This window comes from Aegilops tauschii, chromosome 4 (assembly GCF_002575655.3).
Source record: "Aegilops tauschii subsp. strangulata cultivar AL8/78 chromosome 4, Aet v6.0, whole genome shotgun sequence".
Taxonomy (NCBI): Eukaryota; Viridiplantae; Streptophyta; class Magnoliopsida; order Poales; family Poaceae; genus Aegilops; species Aegilops tauschii.
The window spans coordinates 219085036-219106744 of NC_053038.3; the positions used below are offsets into that span (position 1 = coordinate 219085036).

A 21709-nucleotide genomic window follows, 5' to 3' on the forward strand; every position below is an offset into this window, starting at 1 on the left:
TCTCAAGATAGCATAAGTATTACGGTGGGTGAACAAATTACCGTCGAGCAATTGATAGAAAAGTGCATAGTTATGAGAATATCTAGGCATGATCATGTATATAGGAATCACATCCGCGACAAGTAGACCGAAACGATTTTGCATCTACTACTATTACTCCACACATCGACCGCTATCTAGCATGCATCTAGAGTATTAAGTTCATAAGAACAGAGTAACGCATTAGACAAGATGACATGATGTAGAGGGATAGACTCAAGCAATATGATATAAACCCCATCTTTTTATCCTCGATGGCAACAATACAATACGTGCCTTGCTGCCCCTACTGTCACTGGGAAAGGACACCGCAAGATTGAACCCAAAGCTAAGCACTTCTCCCATTGCAAGAAAGATCAATCTAGTAGGCCAAACCAAACTGATAATTCGAAGAGACTTGCAAAGATAACAAATCATACATAATAGAATTCAGAGGAGATTCAAATATTGTTCATAGATAATCTTGATCATAAACCCATAATTCATCAGATCTCGATAGACACACCGCAAAAAGAATTACATCGAATAGATCTCCAAGAGAATCGAGGAGAACTTTGTATTGAGATCCAAAAAGAGAGAAGAAGCCATCTAGCTAATAGCTATGGACCCGAAGGTCTGTTGTAAACTACTCACACATCATCGGAGAGGCTATGGTGTTGATGTAGAAGCCCTCCGTGATGGATTCCCCCTCCGGCAGAGCGCCGGAAAAGGCCCCAAGATGGGATCTCACGGGTATAGAAGGTTGCGGTGATGGAAATAGGGTTTCGTGGTGCTCTTGGATGTTTCTTGGGTATATGGATATATATAGGAGGAAGAAGTAGGTCGGTGGAGCTGCGAGGGGCCCACGAGGGTGGGGGGCGTGCCCAGGGGGGCAGGCGTGCCTCCCTGCCTCGTGGCCTCCTTGCTTCTTTCTTGACGTCCACTCCAAGTCCCCTGGATCACGTTTGTTCCAAAAATAACTCTCCCGAAGGTTTCATTCGATTTCGATTCCGTTTGATATTCCTTTTCTGCGAAACACCGAAATAGGCAAAAAAACAGCAATGTAGCGGTCCGACCTTAGACGGTCAAATCTCTGTGTTCAGTGTCATCCCTGGATCGGTAATGCTGACACACACAGTACTTAAAGGATTTATAACAAAGTAACAATCACACACTTATTACATCGAATGTCTCAAAAGAGAGCTTATTACAATAAATATGGCTTAAGGCCATCTAATTAAGATAACAGCGGAAGGCTTGGAAGATAAAGTGAGTCCATCAACTCCAACGGCATAGCTGAGTGCACAACAAACGACCTAGCGCATCTTACTCTTCGTCTGAAAAGTCTGCAACATGATATGTTGTAGCCCGAAAAACGGGTCAGCACATGGAATATGCTGGCAATGTAACACAGTAGAGCAATGAACATGATAAATGCTATCACTACATGAATATATGGCTGGTGGAGGCTCTACGGTTACAATGTTTTGCGAAAAGCCAATTTTTTCCTACAACAAAGGAATATATTTTATTTAACTATCATGGTAGTTGAAGCATTGAGAATGGTACCGCCATCTCAATCCCAATTAAAAGTAATTATAACCCAACAAATTAATTTAGAGTGATGAGATCCATATGATAATCCAATCACCAGATACTCAAGATGTCCATAACCGGGGACACGGCTAACCATGATTAGTTTGTACACTCTGAAGAGGTTTGCGCACTTTTCCCCATAAGACTCGATCTCCTCCGTTGGATTTCTCGCACTACATGGTGTTTGAGAAACGGATGACCGAGACATAGTCTTTCAGAAGCATTAACTCTAACCCCGGGTAGACAGTACCAACCTACATCCCCTACATCTGCTAGCCTACCACTGGAAGAGGTCATGCAACATACTCAACTATGGTAGAGCCCATAATAGCTTGTGGCTGCACATGGAAGTTTCTAGTATGAACAATCTTATGATCCCTTGGAGCCTGGGTGGCGGACCATAGGAGGATCACACGGTATAACCCCGGGATCTCCTAGGACAACACTGGTATAACCCCAGGTGCCCAAACCAACAATCCACCCAGATGTGTATTAAAGTTGCCACCTTAAGTTGAACCATTAATTAACAATCTCACATCTGTCATGGATACACTCAAAACCCAATCCACGTCTACGAGCATAGCATGGCAACATGGCATGACGTAGAAGTAACTCCCAAGGGTTTGATAATAAATCAGGTAATAGGTTCTACCTCATCATCTACTTCCCAATACCCACATGTTAATCACATCCTAATCATGCACTATTTGAGGGTTGAAACTAATGCATAAAAATTGGGTAATAAAGAGTATGATCAATGTGTTACTTGCCATGCTGACGATCCGCAAACCCTAGAGACTCGTAGTAGCACGCTTCGCACTCCGGGAACTCTATCGCAAACAAACAATAGCATACATAAGCACTCAAGCATGGATGCACGGGTAAAACTCAAATAAGAAGATCGAATCTGAAAACTCAACTGAAGAGATTCGATCTGCAAAAAGAATCAACCGAATCGGAGCTACGGAACTGAAACTATGGTCAAAAGAACCTCGAATTCAAATCTGCTTGAAACCAAATTTTTAAATTTGTCAAAACCATGTTCAAGTTGATTAAATATAAAGAGGGGCTCGAGACGAAAATTTTGGCGTTGATTTCACTGGATTTGGACAAATGGTTAAGAAACGGCGAGGGTTGAAGATCAGGGGCTAATCTACGATAAAAATAATCGCGGATAGGTCCCTGGCTGAAAAAGAAAATAAAAAGAAAAGACTAACGAACGAACGTTCGCTGTCTAAACCTAAACGGCGAACAGTGTTCGTTAAAACGAACGAACGGACGAACGTCCGCTAAACAAATAAACTGACGAAATGAATCGAACCGATCTAACAAAAAAATAAACCGATCTAGGGTTTTTAAGAAAACCGAGGTTTTTACCTAAAAAACCAAAAAAACGGCGGATCGGATCAGAAACGGCGGCGGCTCCGGCGGCGTGCGGCGCGGCTCCGGCGAGGCAGCGGCGGCAGCAGCGCGGCTCTGGCGGCGGGGCTGGCGGGGCGGTGTGGGGGGTCGGGGCGGCGGCGGGGTCCGGTTTTAAAGGGGGAGGGGGGCGTGGCTTGGGCAGGGGGTCGGCCGCGGCGGCGGGGGCATCCCGGACTCCGGCTCGGGCATGCGGGCGAGCGCGGGGAAGGCGGCGGTGGCGCCGGGCCGGCTGGGCTTCGGCCCAGTTCGGTCCGCGAAGAGATTTAAAAAAAAGATTCCGCCGAGAAAAATCCTAAATAAAAAATAAAAATCTAAAAATACCAAAACAAATTTTCATCGTCTAAATAAAATATTTAGAACAAAGTGAACATTTTCTTGGCCTAAAAATGCAATTTTGAAAAAATGCATGTTTTTCTAATTCAAATAAAATAGCAATAAAATCTGGATAAAATTATTTAATTGATTTTAACATTTTTCCTCCAATATTTCATTTATTTTGGAGAAGTCATATTATCTCCTCTCGGGTATTTTAATATGAAATATTTTCGGAGAGAAAAAAAATAAAACCAAAATGATCCCCGTTTCAATATTTGAGAAAATTCAAATATGAAATCAATAAATCCCCAACTCTCTCCGTGGGTCCTTGAGTTGCTTAGGATTTTTTTTAGGATCGAAAAACCGAACGCAATAAAATATGTTATGCAATATGATGTCCTATGTATAACATTCCAAATTGAAAATTTGGGATGTTACAAACCTACCCCCCTTAAGATGAATCTCGTCCTCGAGATTCGGGTTGGCTAGAAAATAGGTGTGGGTGGTCTTTGCGAAGATCTTCCTCTCGTTCCCAGGTGGCTTCATCCTCGGTATGGTGGCTCCACTGAACTTTGTAAAACTTGATAACCTTGTTGCGTGTGACTCGGGTGGCAAACTCGAGAATCTTGATAGATTTCTCCTCAGAGGTCAAATCACTATCCAACTGAATTGCTTCCAAGGGCACTGTATCTCTCAGAGGGATATCGGCCATCTCAGCATGACACTTCTTCAACTGAGAAACGTGAAACATATCATGAACTCCTGACAGTCCTTCGGGTAATTCCAACTTGTAGGCCACTTCTCCCATACGTTCCAAAACTCGGTATGGTCCTACAAATCTCGGGGCTAACTTTCCCTTAACTCCAAATCGTTTAACTCCTCGCAGAGGTGCCACATGAAGATATGCTTTGTCTCCGATTTCATAGACTACCTCCTTGCGTTTCGAGTCTGCATAACTCTTCTGCCTGGACTGAGCTACCTCAGTCGGTCTCGGATCAGTTTAACCTTCTCTTATGACTCCTTAATCAAATCCGGGCCAAACAACTGACGGTCTCCAACTTCATCCCACATCAACGGTGTTCTGCATCTTCTTCCATACAAGGCTTCGAACGGTGCCATCTTCAAACTGGCCTGGTAGCTATTGTTGTATGAGAACTCTGCGTACGGCAAATTATCATCCCAACTAGATCCATAATCTAGCACACAAGCTCTCAACATGTCCTCCAGAATCTGATTGACTCTCTCGGTCTGTCCATCTGTGTGCGGATGAAAGGCTGTATTGAACCCTAGCCTGGTTCCCAAAGTCTAGTGTAGCTGATGCCAAAACTTTGAAGTGAACTGTGTTCCTCTATCTGATACCATGGTCCTCGGAACTCCATGCAGACATACGATCCTCGTCATATATATCTTGGCCAACTTCTCACTTGTATAGGTGGTCTTCACTGGGATAAAGTGAGCCACTTTGGTCAAACGATCCACTACTACCCAGATAGAGTCATATCCCTATCGGGTCCTGGGTAATCCGGTGATAAAATCCATGCCAAGCTTATCCCACTTCCATTCGGGTATCGGCATAGGCTGCAGTAATCCTGCTGGCTTCTGATGTTCTGCCTTCACTCTCTGTCATACATCACATACGGCTACATACTCGGCAATATCCTTCTTCATACCAGTCCACCAGAAACGCTCCTAAAATCCAAATACATCTTGGTGTTTCCGGGGTGTATCGAGTATGGCGAGTCATGAGCTTCCTGAAGTATCAAATTCCTGATCTCTGCATTATTGGGCACATAAACACGGTCCTCAAACCACAAGGTGTCGTGCTCATCCTCACGAAAACCTTTGGCCTTTCCTTTGCTCATTCTCTCATTTATCTCAGCAATTTCCTTGTCATCCTTCTGAGCTTCTCGAATCTTTCCCAATAATGTTGACTGGACCTCTAATGCTGCAACAAAACCTCTAGGAACTATCTCCAAATGAAGCTCCCTGAGATCCTCGGCTAACTCCTTCGGCAATCCTCCGCTTACGAGGGTATTGGCATAACTCTTCCGGCTCAAAGCGTCTGCTACGACATTGGCCTTGCCTGGATGATAATGCAACTTCATATCGTAATCCTTTAGGAGCTCCAACTACCTCCTCTGCCTGAGGTTCAGCTCCTTCTGTGTGAAAATGTACTTCAAACTCTTATGATCTATGTACGCATCACAATGATTTCCAATAAGAAAATGTCTCCATGTCTTGAGTGCATGCACTACGGCTACTAACTCCAAGTCATGTGTGGCATAATTCAACTCATGCGGCCGAAGTTGAAGCGAGGCATATGAAACGACCCTTCCGTCTTGCATAAGTACTCCTCCAAGTCCTAAGCGAGACGCGTCGCAATATACTTGGAAATCCTTGCGTATATCTGGCAGAATCAGCACTGGGGCTGTAACCAAACGTTTCTTCAGCTCCTGAAAACTTGCTTCACATTCTTCGGTCCACTTGAACTTGGTGTCCTTCTTCAACAACGCCGTCATGGGCTTCGCAATCTTGAAAAAAATCTCAATGAATCTCCGATAATATCCTGTGAGTCCAAGAAAACTGCGGATCTCTCCAACTGAGGTGGGTGCCAACCATTCAGTGACTGACTGGACCTTGGTGGGGTCTACTACTATACCTTCGCCTGATATAACATGTCCAAGGAATCCAACTTCCTTCAACCAAAACTCACATTTGCTGAACTTGGCATATAACTGATGTTCCCTGAGCTTCTCAAGAACTAAACGCAAATTCTCCTTGTGCTCCTCTTCATTCTTCGAGTATACCAAGATATCATCAATGAACACCACAACAAACTTATCCAAGAACTCCAGTTGGTGCCCACCGTGGGGCGGGCGCACGGTGGTGTTGAGTTCTTGGAGAGATCTCTCTCAAGGATCGAGAAGCTCGCGACTGATCGATGAATTAGAGCTAGCACGAAACAAACACACACGATTCTCTTGGGATCTGGGAGTGCGAAGTTTGAAATCAAGAAGATTATGATTGTGTGTGCCGCCGCACATGTCGCTAGATGATCCAACGAGTCTGACTCTCTGTTGATATGCCTCCACATGCAACCAGGCAATCCATTTGGGTCACTAAAATTGATTGTTTTCCAACTACACGAAGGTTCGAGCCAATCGACGATCGGTTGTTGTGCACCAAGTCGGAAAGTAGCCGCGACCTGTCCAAATTACGATGCCATGCACTTTTCGATGGCTAAAGTTTTGAAGCGATAACAACGTAGCAATACGCCAGAAGATTTGATTGATCACCGTTGTTACTAAATTACGGAAAGGAACCTGGGGCGATCTGCTACGTCATTGCAAGTAGTACTACAGTGCTGGCTATGGTGTCACCGGAAGCCAAATCAGTTTTTTCCTTTGTCAACGTTGATTGCGACATGCATACAAGGAATCTGCCAGGAGATTAATTCAAGAATTAAGGAAGAAAAAGGCTACCACGTGGGATTAGCACGTGAATACCAAGGAAAGGAAGCAACGAGCTAATTTGGAAGGGTTATGGCCACACGAACTTGATCACTGATTGGATGGACAACAGGTTTGACTCTGATCCGAGTCGCCGTCGTTGTCAGTCGTCGTTGTCATGACTTCAAAGCCGCCTCGCCTCCACATCCGCCGCATGCTTCTGCAGTGCCAAGCCACCTCGCTTTCTCAGCCATGGCATGGCCTCGCCTTGCACCGCTGCCGCGTTGATGACCCGCTGTCGCTTTGGGCACGATTCCGAAAAAAGGGTGCCAGGCTATCAGACAAAATTATCAGGGCCCGTGTTTGACGAAAGGTGATGGATGTTTCAGTACTAGTGCATTTTTACCGACTGCATTATAACAAAGGATCGTATATCGTCCGAATATATCAGGTGATATCCATCCAGTTTACATTTTATCAGTGCCTGTTAATTTTTGTGTGAAAACAACCACTTTGCCCTATAGTGTTGTTATATGCAGGTACATTATTCATTACAAAAGCGTTGATATACCGCGGATATGGAGCATGCGCCAGCATCATTTTTATTGGTGTTCATCTATGTCGCGCAACTTCACGGACACACATGTAAGCCGCAGCCCCAGCGGTCCGGTCTACATCAACGCACCAGCCGACTCGTCCGTCTGCGCCGCCTTACAACGCCGCGGACGACTTGCCCGCCCTCACGGCTGGCTCACGCGTCTGCGCCGGCTTACAATGTGACGGACAACTTGCCCGTCCGCCCCCGCGGCCGACTCTCCCGTCCATGCGGCTTACCGCGCCTGCGATTGACTCGCCCGACTGCGCCGGCTTACAACGCCGCAGCCGGTTCATTCGTCTGCTCCCGCGGCTGACTCGCCCGTGGTGATCATCAACTCCGCAGTGGATAATTTCTGGCCTAACATATCAAGATGAAATCTGTCCAATCAATTTTTATTGATACATTTTTTATTCTTTAAAAGAACAAATTACTCCGGCTTGCGATATTATTTATGCAGGAGCAATTGTTCATCGCAAAAGCTATGACCGTGTCATGGATGTATGCTCGCACCAACATTATAATGCGCTAGCATCTGACCACGCCATCAAGCTCGGTGAATATATCTGCAAGCCGCCATTCTACAGACTAGTTTACATCAACATGATGTGGTTAATTCACACGTCCGCACCGGCTTACAATGCCGCGGCCGACTCATCTGTCCGAGCCGCCTCTGATGCGGCGGTCGTCTTTGTCGCCCGTCTCTCGCGTCCTGGTCTACATCAACACACCGGGCCGCACCTGTCTGCATGAGCTGTTTATTGAGTATAAAGCCAGTCACTGCTCGGGTAGCCCGGTTTTCTTTCAAATTGGAGGCAAATTATCATCAAACGCCGTCTGCACTAGATGGCTCAATGGGCAGGCACGCAAGTCCCCGCCACTACAGTTTGGTTAACTTCAAATAGCCAGTTGGAAGGAACTATTGGCCGAGTTGCTGAGACGGCTCATACAGATCATTTATAACCTACCGCAGTCACCTCAACCTTCTGTGGGTTCACATCGCGCTATCAACTCCAATGATATACACCTTCTGCTATGGTCAAATACGGAGAATCTCAAGACTACTCCTCGAGTCGTCTTAAGACTCAGGGCCTACGATGACATGACTCAGCAAATCTTGCTAGTTTCAGCAAATTTAAGAACCCCAGGACGATGGAGGGAAAGATAACCCGGTCCCGGAGGCTACTGCTATATTGATGAAAATTTAAAGGCCGTCAGAAAATTGCCGGCTTAAAAAGTATATGACAATTACAAAATCCCGGCTCAATGGAGAAGTTTCCGGGTCATCAGAAAGGATTTCGGTTCAAGAGACATCTCTCTCCCATAAAGCGTTGAAGCTCTCAAATATCCGGTTTAAAATCCAGCTCAAGGGACGTCAGTCTTACTGAAGCTCTCAAATATCCGGTTTAAAATCCAGCTCAAGGGACGTCAGTCTTACTGAAGCTCTCAAATATCTGGTTTACAATCCGGTTCAAGGGAAATCTATCTCCTACAAAGCTTTGAAGCTCTCAATATCCGATTTACAATTCCGGCTCAAGAAGAATTTATCTCTCACAAAGTTCGAGTTCTCAGGAAAAATAAAGGGACCAAAGAGAGTCTGTTGCAAAGCACAACTCAAACATAGGTACCCTGCTTCAATGGTCATTTGGGGGTTTCTTGATCGTATCCGAATCATAGCTTAATCCCTTTTGGTCCGACTTTGATCGTATTCGAATCAGAGTCGTTAAAAAAGTCTCAAGGTCATTTGGGGGCTTCCTGTTCAAACATAGGTCGTATTCGAACCAAAGAGAACATAGCTGTCGGTACCCTCTTGATCGGCGCAATGCCAAGGCCACTAGGGGGCTTCTTGATCGTATTTGAATCATAGCTTAACCCCTTTTGGTCCGACTTTGATCATATTCGAATCAGAGTCGTTAAAAAAGTCTCAAGGTCATTTGGGGGCTTCCTGTTCAAACATAGGTCGTATTCGAACCAAAGAGAACATAGCTGTCGGTACCCTCTTGATCGGTGCAATGCCAAACCCAATAGGGGGCTTACTGATCGTATTCGAATCATAGCTTAACCCTTTTTGGTCCGGCTTATTGATCGTATTCGAATCAGAAGCCTCGCTTTTTTCTCTCTGTTTGGCTTAAGTTTTTTGAAAACAGTCTTTTGGGTTTGTCTTGAGACTTTTTATCTGAAGCATATATGTGGTTTCGATTAACCCGGCTTGACTTTCGATGATAAGTCGCCAGCATATGACAATCATAAACATTTGGAAGTTTTGGCTTCTAAAGATTGGGTTGTCACCCTTACTGCACATGTATCATAAGCCGGCAGTACGATTCAATATCACAGGTATGATATTATTTATACATGATTATGTTCAAACCGGCCCTGGCTTTTGACGTTAAGTCGCCAGGGCATATGTTGTTTAAACTCCGTGTAGGATTTGCAAGAACTATGACTTATATAAATGCTTAAGTCCAAGCTCATCATTAAAATTGATGCTTCAAAATGATTAACCGTTCTGGATTTTCTTAAAGGCTATAAGCCGCCGGGTTATAAAAATTCCGGCTTACAATGGAGGTGTATTCAATCGCCATCGGCCAAGAGCCGCCGGGTATTTAAACTCCGGATTTACTTGTCAACATATAAGGTATTTAAAATCGCTTTAGCGCAATGGCTATTATTTTATCAATGGATATGATTTATTCTACAATGGAAGGAATAGTCCCGAGTCGCTGCAGGCTTACGACCCGGCACTTGAGGGCTACATTATTCAAATTGAGATTATATCAAATATGCAAGTCCCGTGTCACTGCCATCATGAACCATGGCACTTGGGGGCTAATGCAAAGTCATTTTTTGGCTCACTTTATTGAAGATCCGACTCATCACATTATAATGAGCCGGCCCTTGGGGGCTACCAATTGCTCGTGTCAACAATTTAAGGTACACAAGTCTTATTCCATTATATTGAAGGGTCCACTTCTCAGTTGGTAAAGCATAAAAGCTCTTAACCTTGTGGACGTGGGTTCAAGCCCCATGATGGGGGTTACATCATATGATGTTCTTTTCAAAAGAAGTATATATAAAGTCCCAGCTCAATATTATCTTACTGAGCCGGCCCTTGGGGGCTGCACGTTGTTGTTCAAGTCTATATGATCATATTTATAAAGTCCCTGCTCATTATTGCATAATGATCCGGCCCTTAGGGGCTACACTAGTTGAAGTTTTTATGAGCATAAGGCAATTACAAGTCCCAAGTTGCTGCAAGCATGAAAACCCGGCACTTGGGGGCTACATATGAGGAATACTCAGTTCTGACTAGTGATTGAGATAAACAACATGGATTTCTTCAAAGTGGTAATATTTATATTGAAGCAAGTCTTAAGTCATCACTTTGCTCTGCTCAAGACTTGGGGGCTACAGGTAACACGGATATAAGGAGAAATATTTTCAAAATCTCAGTTTTTGAGCAAACCAGATTGACCCAGCGTCATTAATCATTATGACCCGGTGTCTGCAACAATCATAAACCGGCATCGACAACAACTATGACTCGGTGCTATCAATATTTACAAACCGGCAATTTTGGTAATATTAAACCGGCAAGTTCTACATCTTCAAACCGGCTGAATATCAGATGAGTATTTCAAGACCAATATTTCTTAAGCCGACGCTTTGGAAGCTGACTCAAGTGGATTATTCTTCACAATATTTCTCTGTGAGAAACCAACATCAACGATTTGAGTATGAAGCTGGCTTATTGACCCGGATTTTCTAGAAGGAGGAAATGACAAGGACTTAAGGATGATCAGGTGCCGGTTTACAAGAATTCTTAACCCGGAGCACAGCCCGTCAATTTTGTTCTTGTGTTTATTTTGCAGCATAAGTTTACCATGGATAAATCCAAGCTAAACTGGGGGCTAATGTCGGGGATATACCCCGCGGTATGACCCGGGCAGAATTATGACCCGGCCGGACTTGGCGACTCACCAGAGACCTAGCTGGAGCTTGGCGACTCACTGGCAACCCGCCCGGACCTGGCGATTTACAGGCAACCCGCTTGAGCATTGTGACTCACTAGAGACCCGGCGGGCGGATCAGACGGACGACAAGGCCCAAGGCCCAGCAGGCCGGCTTATACTCTAGTGGGCCGGCTTAAGAGAAAGTATAAGGAATATTCCCTTATAAAGGAAGCAAGACTAGGACTCCACTTGTAATAGAGTAATCCTAATCCTACAAGGACTATTCATGTAACCCGCCCCTTCAACTTATATAAGGAGGGGCAGGGCACCCCAAAGAGGTACAAGCAAGAAGAAAACAATCTCTAGGGTTAGACACAAAGAGACGGCTTACCGGCGACTCCCTTATGATCATAATGAGACCTAGCCACAAACATCATGTAGGGTTGTTACCAGATGATGTTTCCCGGGGCCCGAAGCTGTCTAAATCCTTGTCTTGTGTTGCGTCTCTCGATTCCGCTCAACCCCTCTCAAGCTACTACAAAGATGCGTTGGCCTCACGACTAAGTCCTCACACTAGGACATCTGACGTGACAATTCCACGACATTGGCCGAAAAAGAAAATAAAAAGAAAAGACTAAAGAACGAACGTTCGCTGTCTGAACCTAAACGGTGAACAGTGTTCGTTAAAACGAACAAACGGACGAACGTCCGCTAAACAAATAAACCGATGAAACAAACCGAACCGATCTAACAAAAAAATCGATCTAGGGTTTTTAAGAAAACCGAGGTTTTTACCTAAAAAACCAAAAAAATGGCGGATCAGATAGGAAACGGCGGCGGCTCCGGCAGCGTGCGGCGCATCTCCGGCGAGGTATTTTGGAGAAGTCATATTATCTCCTCTCGGGTATTTTAATATGAAATATTTCCGGAGAGAAAAATAATAAAACCAAAATGATCCCCGTTTCAATATTTGAGAAAATTCAAATATGAAATCAATAAATCCCCAACTCTCTCCGTGGGTCCTTGAGTTGCTCAGGATTTTTTTTAGGATCGAAAAACCGAATGCAATAAAATATGTTATGCAATATGATGTCCTATGTATAACATTCCAAATTGAAAATTTGGGATGTTACAAGCAATTTGCACTGGGCCTTTGGTTAGTAGGTTAGTCCCAAAAATAATATAAAGTGTATAATAAAGCCCATTAAACATCCAAAACAGATAATATAATAGCATGGAACAATCAGAAATTATAGATACGTCGGAGACGTATCACGCCCGGGGGTAGGCGCGCCCCCACCCTCGCGGGCCCCTCGTGGCTCCACCAACCTACTTCTTTCGCCTATATATACTCATATACCTTGAAAACATCCGAGAGCACCACGAAACCCTATTTCCACCGCCGCAACCTTCTGTACCCGTGAGATCCCATCTTGGGGCCTTTTCCGACGCTCCGCCGGAGGGGGAATCCATCACGGAGGGCTTCTACATCAACACCATAGCCTCTCCGATGATGTGTGAGTAGTTTACCACAGACCTTCGGGTCCATAGTTATTAGCTAGATGGCTTCTTCTCTCTCTTTTGATCTCAATACAAAGTTGTCCTCGATTCTCTTGGAGATCTATTCGATGTAATTCTTTTTGCGGTGTGTTTGTCGAGATCTGATGAATTGTGGGTTTATGATCAAGATTATCTATGAACAATATTTGATTCTTCTCTGAATTCTTTTATGCATGATTTAATTATCTTTGCAAGTCTCTTCGAATTATCAGTTTGGTTTGGCCTACTAGATTGATCTTTCTTGCAATGGGAGAAGTGCTTAGCTCTGGGTTCAATCTTGCGGTGTCCTTTCCCAGTGACAGCAGGGGCAGCAAGGCACGTATTGTATTGTTGCCATCAAGGATAAAAAGATGGGGTTTATATCATATTGCTTGAGTTTATCCCTCTACATCATGTCATCTTGCCTAATGCGTTACTCTGTTCTTATGAACTTAATACTCTAGATGCATGCTGGATAGCGGTCGATGTGTGGAGTAATAGTAGTAGATGCAGAATCGTTTCGGTCTACTTGTCGCGGATGTGATGCCTATATACATGATCATGCCTAGATATTCTCATAACTATGCGCTTTTCTATCAATTGCTCGATAGTAATTCGTTCACCCATCGTAAATTATGCTATCTTGAGAGAAACCACTAGTGAAACCTATGGCCCCCGGGTCTATCTTCCATCATATTATTTTCCTATCAATTTACTATTCCTTCCATCTTTTATTTTGCAATCTTTACTTTCCAATCTATATCATAAAAATACCAACAATATTTATCTTATTATCTCTATCAGATCTCACTTTTGCAAGTGGCCGTGAAGGGATTGACAACCCCTTTATCGCGTTGGTTGCAAGGTTCTTATTTGTTTGTGTAGGTACGAGGCGACTTGCGTGTAACCTCCTACTGGATTGATACCTTGGTTCTCGAAAACTAAGGGAAATACTTACGCTACTTTGCTGCATCACCCATTCCTCTTCAATGGAAAACCAACGCATGCTCAAGAGGTAGCACCAGGCGGCGGCCGGCGCAGGGAGCGGCAGCGCGGAGCGGCCAGAGAGGCGCGCGCGGCGGCAATGGCGAGCGCTCGTGGCTGGCGGGAGGAGCTAGCGCGGGCCGGCGGCGGGGGCAGGCAGAGGCGAGGCGCATGCAGCTGCAGCGGGCGGGCGTAGCGCTAGGCGGCAGTAGGCAGCTACAGCAGCAGCGCAGTAGTAGAGCAAAGTAGCAACGAGCATCAGGCGCCGGCGAGCACGCGCGCAACACGCGGCCATGGATGTGCAGGCGCGCCGGTACAGAGTTGGGGGTGTGACGACCGCGAGCGGGGAAACGCGGCGGGTCAGGGGAGCGGGGAGGCGCGGCCGTGGGCGCGTGCAGGCGATGGTGGGGGCGCGACGACGGGTCGGTGAGCGCGTCGACAGGGGCTACGTCCGGCGGCGGCTACGGGTGGTGTTCGGCAACGGGGGTAGAGGAGAAAAGGGGGAGGGGACGCGCGGCTCACCGGGAGCATGTAGGTGTGCAAAAGGATGCTCGGGGGAGGCTCGCTGGCGCCGAAATCGTCGCCGGAGTGCATCGGAGCCGACGAAGAAGAAGACAATGCATGGTGGCGATGTAGTGATCCCCGGCTCGGACTCGTGGTAGAGGACGACGTAGCGGAGGCGGGCGGAGCTCGTGGACTCGACGGCGAGGCGAGAGGAGGCCGGCGGCTACGCGAATGATGTCGACGCAACCATGGCAGCGCTCGGGCGCCGGTGCAGATAGAGAAAAGGGAGTGAGGGGAGAGGACAGGAGGAATGGGGAACTAGGGTTCGGCCCGGGGCGACAGGGTGGCTTATAGGCAGGGGTAGCTGGGCGATGGCCTCCACGGCGCCGTTGGCAGCAGTCGTTGGCCGCCACGCCCCCCCATGTGAACAGGAGGAGGACGGGGGCGCAGGTGGGCTGCCTGGTGGCAGCTGGGCCACTTGGCCCACGGGAGTGGGGAGGGGCCTTTTGGTTTTCTTTGTTTTTGTTTTATTAAATTTCCTTTTTACAACTTTCCTATTTTATTTAATCTCCACACTATTTTAGTTTAATTGAAATACAAAACTAGTTTCTAAATTAGTATTATTATTTATACCTCTGCCACAAAAAGTTCTAGTCCCAAATAAATTAGTTTGGAATTTTATAAATTAGAAAAGGCATTTAACTAATTGTTTTAGCTACTGTTTCTATTAGTTTTGAGCTCTTAAACATTTATAAAAACTTGGTTTCTCCACCAACAATACTTATTCCTTATTTGCCAACATTTGACTTTAATTTTAAATTTGAATTTGAACCATTTGAATCTAATTGAGATTAGCAACACGAACAGTGGTGACGTGGCCTCATTAGCAGAGGATTACTGTAGCTTAATTATCCAGGCATTACAGTTTGCAAGGCCATCTCGGTGAGACCGAGATCCGTATCGGTGTGACCGAATTGTCTAGGGTTTCTGGCAGTGGCTATGTCAACTGAACTCAATGGTGTCGGATAGATCATTTCGGTGGGGTCGAGTTTGACTTGAAATTTTGGACATATGTGGAAATGAGAAAGTGGTTGAGGTTTTTTTAGCAATATCACTAAGCACTTTGAGAAAGTACACCATTAAGCAACACCTCATCCCCTTTTAATAGTATTGGTTTTCCTATGGACTCAATGTGATCTTGGATCACTAAATTAGAAATGAAGAGTCTTGAGATTCTGCCAATCTTGTCCTTAGCATTTTGAGGGGTCTACATCTCTAGTCCATGTCATGCCAATCATTGAACTTTCTGAAATATTTAACTTGAATGGATATTAGTTCAATGAGCTATATGTTGTTATGAATTACCAAAACCACCCAGGGATTAGTTGCACTTTCAAATTCTTAAATATTCCATAAAAAATCTCCGTGAAGTTTCAGCTCATTGGAAGATGTGCAGAATAGGTAACTCTGACGTAGCTTTTCTAGGTCCAGAATTCCAGCTGCCGGCATTCTCTCTCTTTGTGTAAACCTTGCATATTATGAGAGAAAAGGCATTATCATTACTCCAAAAAGCATTATTATGCAATAAAACATCATAAATAACAGTAGGAAAACATGATGCGAAATGGACGTACCACTTGCTGCACTCCTGTTACTATTGTTAGTTGATGCTTGTTATGAATTACCTTGCTACAAAACTACATGTCATCACTACTACAGCACTTGCAGAGAACTAGTAGAACGCCCGTGCGTTGCCACGGGCTCTTAATTTTTTTATTGCACCTATGAATATAATGCATATCAAATTTTGCATGTATAGATTTTATCTGATTGCGCATATAATGTATATTATATTTTGTATGTAGAGAAAAGATAGCCTGAAACAATTAGAAAATGATTGAAATCCATTTCACCTGCAATATAACTCGGTGATATATACATAGAGAACAATGATCCAAATAATTATATGTTATGAACTCAGATCTACTTGATGTGATTAAGATGTTACCTTACAACGTCAGGTATGTTGTCTTAAGCTTCATTTGCACGGTACTTTAGCAAATGTAATAAAAAAATATTTCTCAACTTATAACCATCCTGCACAAGCAATATATATTATATGTCAAACATAAAGCTTTGGAAGGATAAAGCACATCAAATGACATCTTTTAATGAAACATAGCCAAACTTTTTGTACCACAAAATCAATCTTCTTTCTTGGCCCATTAGTTTTGAAGTGCTTTATCTTGACTTCTCTTTTCTATATGCACAAAAATCAATGGATCCAAAGAAGAGAAGGATCCAGACATGTTCATACCTAGAGGCAATAAGCAATTCGTTAGTCCACAACGACGACCAGTGCAAAGGCTCATGCATTTTAAGTCCATAACTCAACCTACACCACAACCCAACAAACGTCAACATGTTCTTGCTCCACTAAGAGAATCTACAACCGGACTTGGCAAAATCCGACCCTTCAAATGTCTGCGGACGCGCCTGGGCGTGTCCGTGGATAGTGACCGGTCACCCCTCTAAAATGCATTCCACATCCGGATACCTCAAATCCATACTATTACATGCAACACAGCGATCTTTGACCGGAGCTTCGTCCAGTTCCGCTCCTGCCCGCCGGCTCCCCCTAGTCAAAACAAAGATGTATAAGGGAAGGGGCAGATACATCTTGTAGATCCATGATCTGCCACAATGCTAACCCACTACTTGTCGACAGAGCATGTGAGTCATCTTTTCCTCTCCTCATGAGATGTGCCATGTTCAAGTTCCAATGTCAGTGCACAGTTTGTGAGATCCATAAAAAATGTCAGTGCACAGTTTGGAATAATTCAGTGAAAGTGAAGCCAAATTAGAGAAGTGTACGTGTTACATCATCATCATTAGTTGAATAATAGCATCTAAAAATTCAACCGCTCGAAAGGAACATGCGTATATGTTAGGACTACGCATGCAATATACTCACAAGATGTGATAGATTTGCCACTGACGCCCATGAATAAGGTTGTCGGCCACCCAATGCACTTGTGTCGTCAGCGGCCCTTCTCGCCATCTTGTGTACCCCAATTACAATAGCATGTAATTGGCCTGTTAGCAGACCTCGCTTATGGAAGCCATGGTAGAGTTGATGAACTACAACACTCATGTTGTGGCCGTTTCGAGTCAAAGCTGTGACTAATTAGTTTTCCAAGAGAATCAAATCAAGCCAACTAATTTCACTTTGAATAGCCACATGAACATTACCTGGTTGTCGTTTGGAAAGCTTTGCTAGAAATATTTATGCCCCACCCTGGATCACATACCAATTTGTCTTCTGCCAGTCAATGGATCATTGCTCTAAAGGGCTCTCTGAAGAAACCTTTTCACCATGAGTTGATCATCCATGGCTGCTGGAGCACTTGGACCACGAGAAACACATCAATCTTTAAAAACAATCAGGCCAAGTGTTTACAAATGCAAAGAAGGACATTAAGGGTTGCTAGACCTGCTGCTTCACGGTTTTTCTGAAATAATACACACAACTTTATCTTCTAACCCGAATGAAAACCTGGTAGGAGGCTTATTTGGTTTTAATCTTACTTGTTCTTTCTTGCCATGACCAACACATAACGCTTATTTACATTCCTCCAAGGAACAATCTTAGCTTAATACGCTGTTGTAACAGGCCTAGGCAGCCAATTTTGTGCAGCCTATAGGTTCTTTCCTATACATACTCTAGATCTAGTTTTTTCTTTTCCTTTTGTAAATATTAATATATGCAGTACATAGTGATGTGCTTCCTAAAAAAACTGGGTCGCCGACGGAGCTGGCCTAGGTCCGGCCGGCGTTGCTCTCGATCCAAGGTCGTTGCCACGCGAGAGAGATGAGGGGAGCTTCAAGACCAGGACGAAGCCGACGAACGGCGGACGCCATTGGAGAAGTAGCTCGGGGCTTCGCATCGAGTCACTGGGTCACAGGCGGTACATCCTGGTCGCAGGTGTGCGGCGTCGGTGGGTGGGCGGCGCATTGCTGGAGGACAGCCATGTCCCGACGCTCATGAGAAGATGGAGGAGGGGAGGCGACGTTGACAATCCTGGCAGTGGCCATATTGGGATGGGGATAGGGCTTGGTCAGCGAGAGAAAGTTGGATCGGGAGGGATCCTATTTTTCCTGGAGGGCTTTTTTCACGAGGGGCTATCGACGTGGAGGCAAGGGGGGAAGGAACCGATCGCAGGGGTGGGTCGCCGAAGGGAGGGCAGGACGCGGTCATTGACAGGAAAAGGAACCTTGCGTGTTTTTTAGATAAATAGGACAATGCCCGTGCGCTGCAACGGGAGCATAGATATTCGTACCCCCACGTGGGAGTATATATTTAGGCCTCATACACATCATGTCGAACATAAATATCTTTAGGATCGTCATGCACACCATACAATATTGTCAGGGTTTCACCGATAATCACTCTTTATTATATACTCCCTCCATTCCACAATGTAGTGCTTCCTCTATCTCCGTGCTTCAACTTTGACCGTAAATTTAACTACCAAGACCGATTGCGGCGGGAGCAAGAATTATATCAGTGAATTCGTATTCGAAAGAAGTTTTTAATTATGTAATTTTTTTCACCCGCCGCAGTCGGTCTCGTTCGTTAAATTTATGGTCAAAGTTCGACCTCGGGAAGCGCGGGCGCACTATATTTTGGAATGGAGGGAGTAGTAACCATGATAGATAGTACTTACTTCATAATATGCATTCGACCTTGTCTTTATTTTTCAACAAGTGATGTAGTCAATTGAGGTGCAAACCACAAAGCACGTAGTTCTACCGATAACTGGTCTGCTGAGACATATAATTTTTTCATGGTCTGTTATTAATGTTAGACAAAAAGGGATGAATATGTTATACATTATGATTTGTACTTCCTCTGCATTATGCCAACAGAAAAACATTAATCTATCCATACAAAGCGACAGTAACTGTTAATTTCTTTTACTAATCTCCCAATCTCACACACTAAACATATATAGCCTATAATTTCTGAAACCACCCTTGATATGACCTAGTAACACACGTTTCCTTGGCCCTAGTATATTTCTTGTTCGTATTCCTTATCTACTTTGCATCCAAACAAAAATCATGGAAACCACATGGACAACAATTAACCAATCAGCCACATGCAATTCAGATTAGCATAGAAGAGAATCGGTACACTCTCAGCTCACAGACTAATCCAATGAAAAACATCTCATTTGAGAGATGACCAAGGGGAGAAGTACACTGATTTTCACCTTGTGCAGACTGAGTTTTGTCAGTACTGCAGATCCTTGTAGTCATACTGGCTTCATGTGTCTACTTGCCTTGCACCCACCCTTTGTACGCAGCAGCCGACGTACCTGTACTTGCACTTGCATGGCTGGACTTGTACACAGGATTCTGAGTGGTTCAGATTATGTTCAGCTTCTTAGAAACAACCTTAGAATAGAAACATACCAATTGTTCTCTTTTTCTGGAGCCTGGCCTGATAAAGAGCTTGCCACTTTGCAGAAGAATAACTTCAGAGTCCCTACACGAGAAAGAACTTAAGAACAAAATGAACAAAAGCACTCAAACAATTGTGAAACAATTTCCAAAAAAATCCACCACACCCCATTCTAGCAACACGGTTGTTCAGAAATTCAGTCAAGATAGATTGAACAGATAGATAAAACTAGAAGCAGTTAGGACTATACAATGCTAGCAACAACCTGGTTGTCCAGAAAGGGATTTGCCAAATTCAATTAGAATTTCATGTCAGGTCGAAGCAGAATAGAGCTAGTGGAAACTGAAAGTCTGAAATCTGAAATTATCTACCCACTACACCTGACGGCTGGCTCTAGCATTTGAGTTCACATGTCCAAATAATGCAATATGAGGTCGTGTTGGAAAGGAACACGAGATCATGGATCACCCGCAAAAAAAACACAAGATCATGGAGGACAAGCTCACCTGGCGGGGGGAGATGTGGGCGCGCTTCGTAGCACGACGACGGGAGCTCGAGGAAGAGCACGACTGGATCCGCCGCCACCCACCATTGGAGCGAACCAGCTGTGGTCGCCGTCGTTCAGCCGCCTCGGTTTCTCAGTGTCCTCGTGGCGCAGCGGCCTCCGCCAGCGGCCTGGATCCTGCGTCAATAGCTTGGACCTTCGCCTCCGTCTCATGCACTGCCTCATCGTTGGCCACTTCTCCTCTTCGCCTCACAGCAGCAACACAAGGGCGTCCAGCAGTTCGAGAAGATGGATCTGCGTAGGCTTGCATCCACTGATGAAGTCCAGTTAGCTTAAGATATCCCTAGTGATGCTGCTGCTGCGTACCTTGCAAGATTGATATGTGTGCGTTTGCACGCACTGATCGCGCAAGCTAGAAGATGGGGCGAGACAGGGTGGAGGCGTCCTATTGTGGACAGCGTCGGCGGGAGACGGCACGATCCGGCAGAAGACGACGGTGCTTACGGAGGCCTCCTGGAAGATGGGGTGAGGCAGACGTGACCTGTTGGATGGCGCCGGCGACCGCGGCGCGACCCGGGTGCCGGTGGCGACGTGCACAAGCACGATGCGGCCGTTACGATCCAGTGCAGGGACATAGATGGGCTTTTAATGCAGGATGGGTGGTGCAAGATTATCGTTGATTGATTGGCTATTATGGCCGGTTTTAAAAGATCGGGGAGGTGTGACGAAGGCTGGCAGGACGCGATCACGAAAAGGAACCTTAGGTTATTTTAGATAGTAGAGATAAAAAAATTTGTTATGATTTACACATTAATTTTCTTAAAATCAGTTATTGTGTTTTATAATTAATGTGATTGAGCGATTTAAGGTAAGATTAATTAATTTAGATTTGATTTTTAGAGATTGATCGTGATTGATTCTTTCACATAAAGATATTACTAAATAAATTGCGCCAGCATGGAAAGTTTTGATCCGTTCCGATTTTTTTCCTGAGAGGGTGACGAGAAACTAAATCGGTGGCGTGGGGAAGGGGACGAAATAAAAGCAGTGAAAATAAACCGTGGATACTATTCACCAACTCAGACATTAGGAGTAGAGATACCTTGCTGAAAACCGCTTGTCATTTCCTTTTGCTCCTCGTTGGGTTCGACACTCTTACTTATCGAAAGGACTACGATTGATCCCCTATACTTGTGGGTCATCAACGTTGGGTGCTCCTGCAGCGCTCGGGCCAAATCAAGTTCTTAGTAAACTTGCTCTACAAACCCTCGACTGATTTGGGGGCTAATGTTGGGGTTACCCATTACAGGTAGGGTCAAGAGAGGTACATTCTAGATCGTAGACGGGATCCACAACACCAGA

The 21709-nt window shown here is 44.9% G+C and overlaps 1 protein-coding gene across 4 annotated transcripts; it reads right to left on the bottom strand.

The window, feature by feature from the left end:
* Positions 1 to 15456: 15456 nt before the first annotated feature.
* On the bottom strand, positions 15457 to 20964 carry LOC141021494 (uncharacterized). Of its 4 annotated transcripts, XR_012182807.1 has the most exons (9): positions 20714 to 20964; positions 20349 to 20641; positions 19854 to 19926; positions 19652 to 19781; positions 17628 to 17781; positions 17350 to 17552; positions 16573 to 17013; positions 16384 to 16472; positions 15457 to 15903 (listed from the first exon to the last, which is right to left on the bottom strand). XR_012182807.1 is itself a non-coding variant. In XM_073497353.1 (3 exons), the coding sequence occupies exons 1-3, from the start codon at positions 20570 to 20572 to the stop codon at positions 19705 to 19707; spliced, it is 369 nt and encodes a 122-aa protein (XP_073353454.1). In that variant the 5' UTR covers positions 20573 to 20832; the 3' UTR covers positions 19266 to 19704. The 4 variants fall into 4 exon arrangements, 1 of the variants encoding a protein (XP_073353454.1); XR_012182806.1 differs by having other exon boundaries at positions 16573 to 17552; positions 17628 to 17773; positions 19652 to 19776; XR_012182805.1 differs by lacking the exons at positions 15457 to 15903; positions 16384 to 16472; positions 16573 to 17013 and having other exon boundaries at positions 17350 to 17781; positions 19652 to 19776; positions 20349 to 20964.
* Between the last annotated feature and the right edge of the window lie 745 nt (positions 20965 to 21709).

Bases quoted from the DNA above. Each gene is read 5' to 3' on its own strand.
- LOC141021494 (XM_073497353.1), bottom strand. From the start codon at position 20,572: ATGAGGCAGTGCATGAGACGGAGGCGAAGGTCCAAGCTATTGACGCAG. The intron at 19,927-20,348 runs GTGAGCTTGTCC...TTTCTCGTGTAG, and splicing joins CCCACATCTCCCCCCGCCAG to GGACTCTGAAGTTATTCTTC. The intron at 19,777-19,853 runs GTATGTTTCTAT...GTACAAGTCCAG, and splicing joins CCAGAAAAAGAGAACAATTG to CCATGCAAGTGCAAGTACAG.